Genomic DNA, 12,898 nt, shown 5'->3' with positions numbered 1-12,898 from the left:
TTACAGAAGAGACACACAATTCATGAACATTAATCATCAAGTGTCAATGAACAGTAGATCTTTAAGTGAACAGCATGGTAATAATCTTCAGCAATATTACTTGTCTTGTGATAATTATAAAACTTTGGACCGATGTAAGACAAAATGGATTTTCCTGTTTGATTTACTGCTGCATGATGTTTGATTAAAAAAAATCCCAATAAAATCAGTATTGCAAAGATTAAATTAATTATAAAGTCAGTCCTGGGAACTCAGATGAACATATCCCTAATAAAATGTCTGAAGTATGAGTTCTGTTGTTTTGGGGTTTTGTTTTTGTTTTTAAAGTTAATATTTTTATTGTCTGTGAGGAAGAAAATACAAGATCGTTTCTATGCAGAATTTTTCAGGAGATAAATACTATGAAAATTGGGTAGGTCAAAACAGTAAAGCAGTGTGCAAATTCATAGCTTGGATATATTTATCACGAGGGGCCTGTAGGCTGGAAGATGATAACATGAAAATATCTTCACAATGTCTAGAAATAACTTAAATGAACCTCTGACACAGAGTTCAAAATTCAGGCCTAAAAGAAATAATTCTCTGCTGTTGCTTGTTTCTGGAGGTGCTTAATCTCCCCGGGCACTTCTCTTTGCTTTCTGGTTTTGTGCATGGGACGAACTGCCCTGCGATGGGTGGGCTACTGGGCACCCGCCTCTGGCTGTGCTGGAGCAGAGCTTAGGGACCAGACAGGGGGACAGGGAGCCCCCCACACGTTTGGGTGGTCTACCCCAATAGATGTGCTGGGGGAAAAAACGCTCTTGAAACCATTAGGCTTTTAAATGATGTGCTGGAGGACACTGGGGAAGCTGGATTTGGTTAGCTTCCGTCTTGTGTTGCTTTGGATTAAACTGGGTAATTAGATTATTATAGTCCATGCATTTGTAATAATTGTTTTACTTTAACATCATAAAAGCCATTTAGGTTTTATTATTAGTGTCTGACTTTATGAGAAATATGGGGTTTGTATACCTGAAGACAGGAGCTCACAGGCAATGCCAGCCTGATTCTGCTTGTCACATACAATGAGTAAACAGCAATAAACACTGACAGTTTTTCTTGTAAAGTTCTGGGCATCTGATGTCTGTGATGACAGAACTTTAAAGGATATTTGTGTGTTAGTATTGGAAATTATGCATATTGGTTTATTGTAACACTGTGGATGTGAGCTGAGACTTGTGTGGGTTTTTTTGCTCGTATCAAAGCTGCTGCTGATGCACTCTGGTTTCCATAATACTCTATGCACCAATTGTTGCAGTGGTTGAGTAAAAAAGACCCTTTTACTTCATCTAATCCAAATACTCAGTTCCATGGCATAATGGAAAAATGATTGATGCTATGGCTGCAGAATTTGGTTCCATAAAGTTTCGCTTCAAGATTAATGTTCAGACCTCAGAGCTAATATGTCATGCTCTTTGTTTATTCAAGCAGGCATCTTTGCTTCTGTTCTATATCAGCTTTGTGTTTCCGGTGATATTTCCACATCTTTCAGAAATGCAAATATATATGTGGTTTGATGAAAGAGTGTGTCAAATGACCTATAAAAATCTGGGGGCTGCAAACGGTGTCTCATGCCTGACTGTCTGAAGTCCCTAGTCAATATAAAGACAGATTTTTGAAGACAGACATGAAAAGATGTGAACTCTGATCCAGTCTATAGACAGGGAAAGGTCTGCCATTGAAAGCTTTTCTCTGGAGTTTTAAGACTTCATACTCCCCACCCCCCAAAACCGTGAAGTTCTAACGAAACATTAGCAGATTTTGTAAATTTCATCAGTTAATTGTAAAACTGTCGGTACAGGTAATTTGCAAATGGATGGTGTAATAGTTTAACATTCTCAAGATTCATTCACTGCTTTTGAGATTTTCAATTACCCAGCTAAAGGGAGTTTTATTTTCCAATACATCATCTCAGTTCCCAGAAATCTATATTCAAGGACTTCCTTACTTGCAGATTTGAGTTTTCTCAGACAAACTGTCCTCTAGAATATTTTAAAGCTTTATGTGCACTGTTCCAATTCTTTTTTGTCAACATTTAACAAATGTAAGGATAATGAAATCAAATCCAGCACCCAAACATGGGGATTTTTCCTGGCTAAAAGTCCTACTCATCACTTTAGCATACGGTTCCTAATAATGTATAGAGATAATTTAAAAGAGAGCATCTGTTCTGGTTGGGGTTATTTTTAATCATTTTCTTCTTCTTTTTCTTTTTTTTTCTTTCAGGAACCATATGGAGATGTGACAGAAAGGAGACTCCTTCGAGAGAAACTGAAATGTAAGGACTTCAAATGGTTCTTGGAGAATGTGTACCCAGAGCTTCATGTACCTGAGGACAGACCAGGCTTCTTTGGAATGGTACGTGGCTGCTGAGAAGGGGTCTCCTTGCAGTTCTCTGAGCTCTCCTACTGACTCAGTATCAAGGTATTTTTATGCTAAAATCAGTTTGGGATTTTGGTCAAATTCAGTTAAAATTGGTAGGCTTTAAAATGTGGTTTCTATGAGAATCTTTATTCTAGGGAGTGCTATTCATGAAGGAGTTCTGTGAGAAGAGAGAAGAACAGGTAATGTGGCCATGAATTACACCTTCCAATTGACATTTTGGGAGTGTTAAAGGCAACAAAAGATGACTCTTTTAATTTATTGAAACACCAGAGTGTTTCAGTTTTTAGTTGTTGACTTGAAAATAGGATCGGAATCAACTAGGTTAGAAAAGACCTTTTAAGATCATTAAGTCCAATCTTTACCCCAGGACTGCCAGGTCCACCACTAAACCATAACACTGAGGGCCTCATCTACATGGTTTTTGAACACTTCGAGGAACAGTGATTCCACCACTGCCAATAGAAAATATGTGCTTTGAAACATGTATTTGCACATTTAGTCTGAAGCAGATTGTGATAGGAGAGGGAGCTGGTGCTGTATGCTCACAGATCATACAGGATTCTACATATCAAAACCAACATGAAAATTTTTAATGTGGAGGTCACTTTAGACCAGCACACGTTCACAAGTGGTTTTCATTGGTTCAATATCAGAATCCTCTTCTTTTTTGAGAGTTGACAACTTTCTATGCTATTTGCAGCTTACAAATAAATATAAACTAGCTCCATGTATATCACATTTCTGTAATCTCATTTGAAAGGGATGAAGGCAGAGATGATGCAGCAAATACCCGCTTGTCTGAAAAATGAGTAGATATCTGCTGCGTGTCTTATTAGCAAGACAAGACTGCACCTTTCTGCCAGGCAAAGCTGTATAAAATGCCTTCCTGATTACCAATGCCACATTGATTTAGAAGTACTTTTGCTGGTAACTCGATCACTCTGCAGATCTAGCTATGCTGCATTCCCACACTGCTGCATCACATCCAGCCTGTGTCACAACAGTCTTGTCTTGCTGCCATCTGCACTTCAATTACTCAGTCTCTGCTGGATCTCCTTCAGTGGAGGAAAAAACCTGATCACTGTGGGCGTACAAAACATACAAGAACCAAGTCTCCCCACAGTCTTCCCTAATAGCTTTGTTGCTTGTTGAACGGAAAAGATCCTAATGTGAAAATGCTGCAGTTTTCCATAGAGAACAGTTTTTCCCATGGGGAGCTGTAGGAGCTCCTGTGGGGAGTGCATCAGCTGGCAGAAAAGCCCTTGGGGGCCTCCAAGAGAGTAGCCACCCTCCTCCATTTGTCTTGGAGATTGTATTTGAGTTGGTATCTCTATGTGGTCACTGGCATCAAAGGTAATATCCACTAGTACTCATGTACCTTGAGTGGACCCCACTACAACACTGGCTCATTTTTAGTTGTTTTCTGCTGGATCGCTAACTGACAAGGTCAGTGACAGCTGAAGCAGTAAGATGTGGAGGCTTACCTTCCCCAAGCATTTCAGTAACTTTATCCTCCCCTCCACTTCCATCCTTTGCCCTCTCAAACAAAGCCGAGACTGGTGGCAGTGACAGTGCTTCAACCCTCTCAGAAAGGAAAGGATTTGTGCAGTTTCTTTCACGATTTAACTGCACGTCATCCTCAGCAAAGGTGTTGACAATACCTAGAAATAATGATTCTTGTTCAGTGCTTCTTGAGGTATCTGTGGTCTAATTTACGTGTGCTCTGTGTATTTCTCTAATATCAATCCTTATATGCTGTCATCTAGTTGTAAGCAGAATAAGAATACACTTTTTTCTCAGGAAGAATTTAAAATGCAATTAAAGTACAGTTATACTCTAAGAAAAGTGACAGTGCAAAAATGACACCTAGTGATTCAACTGTTTTGTGGATATTGAGTCCCATCTGCTAACTTGAGTGAATCATTGATCATGTTCTTTACTCCTGCTTTAGCTGTGTAGTGTTTTTCTGGTTCACAAACATACTGGGTTTAAAAGGGTTGGCTTTGCTAACAGCACAGCTTAGTGTGAGGTTATTCAGTTGTTCAAAGAGACGGCAAAGGAATATGGGGATTTCTCCTTCCCTTGAAGATCTTTACACTGAAGTTAAAAAACTTTCTAAGGTTACCCATAAGTCAGCCATATGTTATTGAAATAAATGCAAGAATTATTAAGCAGCATTCAGTGCCATGCACTGACAAATTGATGCTTGTGTTAATTTTATTTAAACATACTGAATTTTTAATATTTTTGTCCAAATTATGATTGCATTCGTATACACTGTCTGAGGCCTAGAAATGAGGGAAGTGCCTTCTGACTTGTCCTTGGGCTCCATGCAGTTTAGGAACTTTGTGTGGGACATGAACTAAACATTTTGACTTGAATTTATTTGGGGGACAGGAGGGAGTGAAGCTGGTGGCACTTAGTGGGTTGAAATATTAAGATGTTGGCATTTCTGGAAAGGCTGAAACAACTAAATCCTTTTAAGGTTCTTGTGTGGAGCACTGATGTCTCTTTCTTGCTGGCATAGCACCTGATTTGGCTATCCTTGAGCGTGTACTTACCAGTGAAGTGTATACTGTACTTGTGCTGCAGCTGGTGCGAAATCTTAAAAAGACTTGAACCCCAGGCCTGTGCAGATTGCCCACCTTGATAGCCCAGACTACATCTGCTTAAAAATCTTAGCTGCCATGGGATGGCATGGGATGGGATGGTGTGGGCACCTCTAGGAAGAACTTTGAGCCATCTTGTGTGTTTAGTATTAGTACTGTGACATTGCTGCATTGTGCAAGTAGGTGAAAATAGAGGAACTGGGCAGGTCTGTGATCTTTTCATGTTGTTGGTGAATGTAGAAATGCATGGCTGCAAAGCAAGAGTACAATAGCCAGGGTTCCTCTCCCCTCCTACTAAGTACTGGTGGCATATCTGAGAATAAAGATTATGGTCAGCCAGTGAATTTGCTATGAACTTGGCATCCAGATTGCTTTAAAAAGCATTGACACAAAAATCAGGATTTTACCTCTCCTTTTCTGTAAGTTTTATCATTTGGCGGTGAGACCATATTATGTTCAGATATGAGAAATTGTAAGCCTTTAAAACTATAAAAGTTTTGTTTTGCTGTGACGTGAAAGAGAGAATTTTGTAAATTACCTAAATAACACATGATATATATGGACAAGCTTACAGAAGAGATCTTCACGATGTGGCTTAACTTATATAATCAAGAAGACTATTGCATGTCTGGTGTTACAAGTCCTCAGAGGTATGAGGCTCCAAACAGCCTCCTCTGGGGTATACCTCTAAAACTGCATTATAATACAATTTCTACTGTACCACTTGAGATTGAATTGGTACCCAGTATTATGGCTGACTAGACCTGGAGGGAGATCTGATGGCCATCATAGGAAAATACGCACCACTCCATTGGCTGTGCAGCCTCTGGAAGCTTGAGACAGACCTTTTTAAAGGAAGTGGGAGAAGTTCAAGTGTTCGATATTGATCTCAAGTGAATACAGCATCACTTGAGACGTGCTTGTATGTTCTTGAGTCTCCCAGGGAGATCTGGACTTGCTGGAGTGAGCAACTGGATTCCAATAGCAGTGTCTCATCATTTTGATGCCTTCAAAGGGTCCTAGTCATCAACATTGTGTACCCATTTCAGCATTGCATCTAAGAAGTTAACAGAAATCTGAGGATATTCACTTTTTTTTTTTTAATTCAAAAAAGCACTATATGAAAATAGCATACACTCCGAAGAATCATCCCCTATGACTGCTCAGATTACCTTTGAGGTAAAAGTTTATGCCTGGTCAGTACCATGAAGCTGTTTGCTTGCTACAAATTCATATCTTGCTGTGTCCCACAGTATCATCTGCCTATTCCACTAATGCATCAGCACCAATGCCACTGTGGTGGAATAAGAGGATTCTGATCTATTTTGTGAATGAAAAGAAAGGTTGGCTGTGCTCCACTGACTGTACTTATCAACTAATGTAATGAAGTTTTAATGTAAAATTCTGTTGTTGATGTGTTGCTTACAGTTGCATGAAATAGATTTTATCTTTAAAATAATCCAAAAACCAGATTGATACCTGTACTCTGTCAGTATATGCAAGTGTGCAGATGTTAAGAAACAACAGATTTAAATTTCTCCAAGCAGTAAGGGGTAGAGGTCTGAGGTGAATATCTCAGTAGCTGATGTTCATTACCTGTCCCAGCCTGCAAATGGAGTGGTAACTCAGTGGCACTGTAGAGTACACCTGCAGTGTTTCAACAGGAGCCAAGCGTTGTAGAAAGATGCAGCCAGTAATCCTGCATGGGTAGAACTTTTTAGAACTGAGCTATGTGTTTTAATGGCAAGGTGATCAACATTTTTTCTTGCTTCTGTTTCTCTAATGCAGCATTCTGCAAAAGAATTAAGGTAAGTCACAGAGAAAATTTTGTTCTTACTGCATGATGTGTTTATGGTGGATATGGGAACAAAGATAGCTTCAGAAATGAATGGATGATTACTGTTTTGATAGAGCTGTTGCACATAAAAGGAACTTAAACTGTGTTCTCATTTAACAAGAGAAAAACACTACTTTCACAAATTTTCACATACTTTTTTTCTGCCTAGGAAGAGAGGGCGGATTTTAATTTTTTTGCATAAATGGTGCTGTGATCAGATTTGAAAATCTTTATCACTTCAGATCAGGTCATCTAAAAGCTTAGTATGGACTGTTCCCACAAATAGTCTTGAATATCTATTAGGCTTCCTGATGGAGTGTGGGTATAGAAGAACATCTACCAATGTCTGATAGAACAAACTAAAAGAGCCAGGTTGAGATATGGGCTGTGTATGTTTAGGAATATGTCTGCACGTTCTTGATGTCAAATGTAGAAACATGAGGAGCTTGTTGTTTGGTTTATGTAGTTCCATGGTAGTGTTAAAAATCATCTCTGAAAGACACTTTCCTGTTTTAGGAAGTGTGGCTCTTGCCTAGTGATACAAAAGTAAACAAAATGTCGTCTTCTGACAGCTCAAGGAGGGGTGCAGCAGCCTAGTGTGTTCCCATCAAACCAAGCAGTGCTTTCTATAGAAAGGGTGCCCAGGGGGGTTCTTTTGCTTCTGGTAGAGTAAGGATGAATTTTATCAAACACCAAATTCACGTGTTGGTTCATCCTGTACTGAAAAATTCCACCAAATGCTAGTGGAAACATGTTCAGAGAGGAATTAAGAGGCAAAGCCGGTAAGAGAAGGGTTTCAGTCCTACATTTATACATTTGACTCTGACAAGAAAGCCTCACAGCCCCAGCAGCCCTGCAAGGGGCCCCAAGCTCTTGGTGGTCCTCTCGAGCCCCTCCATATTACTGTTGCCTTGGGCCAGCAGCCCAGACGTGCAAAGCACTGAGAGCTCGGCTGTCATTCTGCGGGAATGGGCACAAAGCAGTGGAAAGAAGACGTTGGGTAGCAATAAAAACAGAAGTTGGGAAAGCAAAATATATGTAGAACAGAAATATTTATTTTTCCAGCTTGTGTGGTTTGCTCTGTGGTGGGTTTGGGTTCTGCAGGGTTTGTCTTCTTTGTTTGGTTTTAGCCTCCTGCAATCCCTTCGTGTCCATCTATTCTCCCCATTGAGAACTGAGGATGCAATTATCAGGACTAGGGAAGAGCAGTGAAATTACACCTTGCTGAGCTAACTCTTCTGTGATTTACTATGCTTATTCTTTTTGTCTGTGATATAATTACACTCAGTAACGGGGGCATTCAGCTTGAACCTATGCTTACAGAACCTCTTTTGCCTTGTGTAATTTTAAATTCGGTTAAGTGGCTAATACTAGGAGTCAGTAATTGTTATGGCATTGTTTAACTTATTTTCAGTTACTTTTGCCTCCTGAATACTTAAATGCAAGTCCGTGTTAATTAGCCTGACGTTTTTAAAATCAGGTAACTTAATATTTTAAAATTTAATCTAAAAGTTATGCACCTCTTGTGTCAGAGATCAGCAACACTGGTAAAGAATATTTAATGTCACATGTAGTGTCTCTCTCCAGAGATGTATCTTACCCACTTTGAGGTGTAAGATATTGTTCTTCAAATCGGTCTTAAAATCTGTCTGCTTGTTCAACCTCAAGGAGGTACTGGAGTCCTTTTGAGAACAAATCCTTGTAATATGTCCCATTTGACAAACTCAGAAAAGTATTTAATCTTCATAAGAAAAACTGAACAAGTACATCCTGGGGGGGTGTGTGGGAGACATGGCTGACTCTTCTGTTCCGTGTGAGTTGCTGGCTTGTTGGGTTTCAACACAGCTTTTCATAGTTCCTACCTACTTCATTTGCAAATACACAGGAACACAGTGTCATTCCTAGGGGAAGCCTGGCTGCTTCAATGTCCAAAGTCAAGATGGTCCCAACAGTTTTATTTCACATTAGTCCAAGAGATGTTGCCATTGGATCCATTTGATCTATTCCAGTTAATTTGCACTAGCTCTAGGATATAAACCTCACAGCCCAGCAGGATGGGTGTAAAGGGACTACAGCTTATTTTCCTTACTTTAGTTTAATACTTTAAAATATTCTTTTGTTTTGATTAGCTGAAGAATAGAGGAATGGCAAACTTCTGTTTTGATTATAACCCTACAAATGAACATCAAGTAACCGGACACAGGATCACACTGTACCCATGTCATGGCATGGGACAAAATCAGGTAAAATTTATCTTTTAGTTTCATTTTGACTAACGCTGTTGTAAAAAGCTGTATAAAGCTGTTGTAACGCTGTATAAAAAAGTATGGTAAAGGCATTGCAGTAGTGCTGAGGGAATATGTTGCCACAATGAGGTAATCTTAGATCTAATTTTGATTCTTGCACTGAATGCTTGTAATTTTGATGTATCTCCAGGTCAGATTTTCTTCATTCTGAAGATGTGTCTACCCAGATGAGGGAACTCATGCATACCTTAATTATGCCTTTTCACAGAGCTCATTAGCAGGAGTTAATAGCACAGCAGTGCAGCTGTAGTACTTATTAGGCCAGTGTTTGCTCACCTCCAGCTGGTCTTGGGCAGACCAGCACATCTCTGAGCTTTTTTCTGTCCATGTCTCCAAAGCCCTTAATAATATTGCAAACCTCACCTAGTTCTGCCTGTGTCTGTCATCATGTCTTTTCCTCTTCGTGCTTGTCTCAACCGTGCAAGTGGTTTTGGATGGAATCTTCTCTTGAACTCCACCCCGGAGAAGTGTCATCTTGGGCTCGGGTTCCAGAATCCTGGGGAACAGGGATGCCCTCTGACACTTCCATTATTCTTTTCTTGGTTTTAACTTCTGAAGCTGAAAATGCTTGTTGGTGTCTTTCTCCATGCTGATTGAAAGTGTGTGCGTTAGTGGTTAGTTCTGATACCCATAAAGCTCTCTGCATAATGCCATGGTGAAAGTGTTTATGGGCACCATGTGCCAGTCTACAGTGGCTGTTTTGCATGGTTTTGAGTGGCCACTTCTTAGAATTAAGGTTTGGTGTTTTGTGGCATGTAACATGTACTTCCCTATCTACCTTGATTTTTGGCTTCTAACCCAGATTAGACTGTATGGCATGCTTCTAGTGGGGAGGGGTGGAGAAATAGCTAGGGTCTTGTTGAGAGTAAGTACATAACACTGTGACGGCTTGGGTAGCTTTACTCTTTGGGATTTTTTTTAAAGGAAATTAACCTAAACATTCAGTTAGGAAAGGAAAACCAAGTTTGGGAAAGAACCAGAGATGTGGCAGATAAGCAGTGTATCTGTTATCTTTCTGAACTTTGCTTTATAAATATATACAAGCTTGAGGAGTAAAAAGCAAGTCTGTGTTAAGAAAGAAGATTCTAATATGAATTGCGTTTTAAATGAGAAAAGGAAAAAGTCTGAGCACTGTGCTTTGGATCTTAGAAGAAAATAGATTTGGTTTTGGTAGCAAGTTTGTTTGCCTTAAGTACTAGCAACAAACTTTGCTATTTTTTAGTATTATTTATTAGTTTATGTCTTAACTTTCCTGATGTTTGTATCCTGGAGACCAAGGTGCAGGGTAGGGCAGGCAGAGAATCTTGCATCATAAAAGCCAAAGGATTTCAGTACTGACAGATGTATGTCAAGCATATTAAGTCACCCCACCCCACCCCATTTTACTCCTCCAGTTCAGCTCCATACACAAGTTAAGTACGTGTGTATGCACCTATATAGAACATAAGATGATAATCAGACAACTGAGTTAAGCCACTTCCTTATGAGGAAGAGTTGATTGCTTTTGTAGATTAAGAAGTATTTCAAGTATGGGATTACATACTCACAAAAGGTATTTCTAGATTTTTTTTTTTTTTCCCCTTGTATTATAGATTACAGAGAGAAGAGAGGCTGAATCTCTTTGTATTTTTCTGAGAAAAAAAGTTTATTTAAATTTTATCCCTTCCACAAAGTAAAAATAAATAGGACAAAAGGTGAAAGCAAAAGAGCAGTGGAACTGAGAGATGAATTGTAATGAGATGACACTTTTACAGTTATCCGTTGTTTAGCTAGCACTAAAAGATTAACTGAATTTGCTGCAAAGATACCACATTACTGGATATTAATGCCCTGACGTCCCTGCTGATGGTGCAACGCACCTGCAATAGCAGCATCGGTCTGAGAGCACCGGTGCTGTGGGAGCGGTGCAATTAGCGCTCCCTCTGCTGGCATCCAGGCAGCAGGAGAAATGGAGAAACCGGGTGGCTGCAATATAAACCCATGGAAGAGAATAGGAGATGACACGAGAGAATTGCAGAGCCTGAGGAGGGAATGCCAAACACAAGAAATGGGCAAAAGGCATAGAGGGCTGACAGGAGCCAGGGAAAGGGGGCCAAGGTGACAGAGGGTAGAAGTTTGGGACAGAGGTAGGGCAACAGGCAAGGAGCCTCATGTGTCACAGAGGAAGACAAGGAGAGAGCATGAAACAAGCAGAATCACTGGGGACCCTTTTAGTGGAAAGGGACAGAGATGCTGGTTGGCAAATGGGGGCATGAGTAGGGGTGACAGGTAGTAGTTGCAAGAGAAGTGGATAGCAGGAAGAACTGCAGGTATGGGAACAGAGTGAGGCTAAAATAAGACAAGACATAGAAGGACAAGTGAGATAGGAAATGGAAGTCAGGGTTGCTGAACTTGCACCTTCTTTTTCTGGCTCACAAATAGCTGTGAAACCTACCAGTAGGACATTTCTCTCTATTTCCTTTCTGCCCCCTCCCCATTTCGACAGTCATTTTGCAAAGGTAGCAGGCTGCTCCTGGTGATGTGAATTCCTTAGCTCAGTTGGCAGGTGACGGTGGCAGGATCGAAACAGTCAAATGTCCCGCATGTACATCCACCGCTGTCAGCTGATGGAAGTGATGGTGACCACGTTGGTCATCTTCTAGTTTTGTTAAGATGAGCAGGGTACTTCAGAATTGCACAGATGTTTGCTGACAGCAGGTAGCCCTTAACTTCTGTTTTGTCCTTGGAAGGGAATCTGCCACCGTAATACCGAGCTCTTCTGCCTGCTCTCCTCCAGTCTGCCATCATCACTCATTACCTATATGCAGCTCTACACGTTACAAAGCTTCCATGTAGTCCCCTGTCCAGCACCATATATCACAGCAGCTGCAGTTTCTCCACTCCATGCTATTTAACACTTTCTTTTCCATGCTGGCTGTCTCACAGTCTTTTTCTAACACTGTCTCTGTCTCTCCTCTCACTTATTCTTCCCTCCAGTTACTACCTACACTAGGTCATGTTTTGCTTCTTTTCACATGCCTTTCTTCTTTCCTGGGTAGTTCCTATTTTGAATCGTCTAGTCGTCTTCTCATCCCTTCTTCTAGTTGCAGAGTTTGTTCCATGATTCATCACTTTTTTCCTCAAATACTATGCCCTGCTGCACATTCACACTGTTTCGTGGTATAAAGGAATGAAGTTTATTCTCCAGAGTACAGCTCAGTAAAGTTATTATCAAAAAACATCTTGATAGGATTTAACATTAATGAAGGTTAACTTGATCAGACATATGTGTCTTACACTCCAGTACACCCATCCTCTGGCATGATACGCTAGTAGCAGGTGGCTGTTTATGTAGGGGACAACTGCACAAGCTCTTTTCACTGCAAGCAATTCTCCACTTAAAGTGACCTCTGAATATCTGTGTGCACTGTGCCGAGAGGAGAGAGCTCTGTGCTCTTGATTATTTATAAAGTCCAGCAGCTGCTCCCATTTTATGTCTCAGTAACTAAAACCACTCTCAGAAAACTAATGTCCCTGGTAATTTGTTGCTATTTTTCCTTGAATCCACAGCCTAAGTGAGACTGTTCCTTTTAATCCTTTTGAGTTGCTTTTGTGTAAGGATTTGTTGTAAAAGTAAGTAGGTTGTTTAAAGTTAGTGAGTTCATTATAGTAAGAAGATGAGGATACAACTGCTGTGGTAGGACCTGCGTATATATGGAAGGGAGACAGAAAATACACAAAAC

General features: G+C 40.2%; 1 protein-coding gene across 1 annotated transcript in view; it reads left to right on the top strand.

Moving 5' to 3' along the window:
• Nucleotides 1-12,898, top strand: part of GALNT12 (polypeptide N-acetylgalactosaminyltransferase 12) — a 49,596-nt gene that overhangs the window by 29,253 nt on the left and 7,445 nt on the right. The window contains exons 7-8 of the mRNA XM_030505523.1: nt 2,266-2,397; nt 9,000-9,113. Coding sequence (XP_030361383.1) covers nt 2,266-2,397; nt 9,000-9,113 — 246 coding nt within the window. The remainder of the gene's footprint in view (nt 1-2,265; nt 2,398-8,999; nt 9,114-12,898) is intronic.

Source organism: Strigops habroptila, chromosome 1 (assembly GCF_004027225.2).
Source record: "Strigops habroptila isolate Jane chromosome 1, bStrHab1.2.pri, whole genome shotgun sequence".
Taxonomy (NCBI): Eukaryota; Metazoa; Chordata; class Aves; order Psittaciformes; family Psittacidae; genus Strigops; species Strigops habroptila.
The sequence above is the reverse complement of the archived record's forward strand: the minus strand, read 5'-3'. Positions and strand labels throughout refer to the sequence as shown.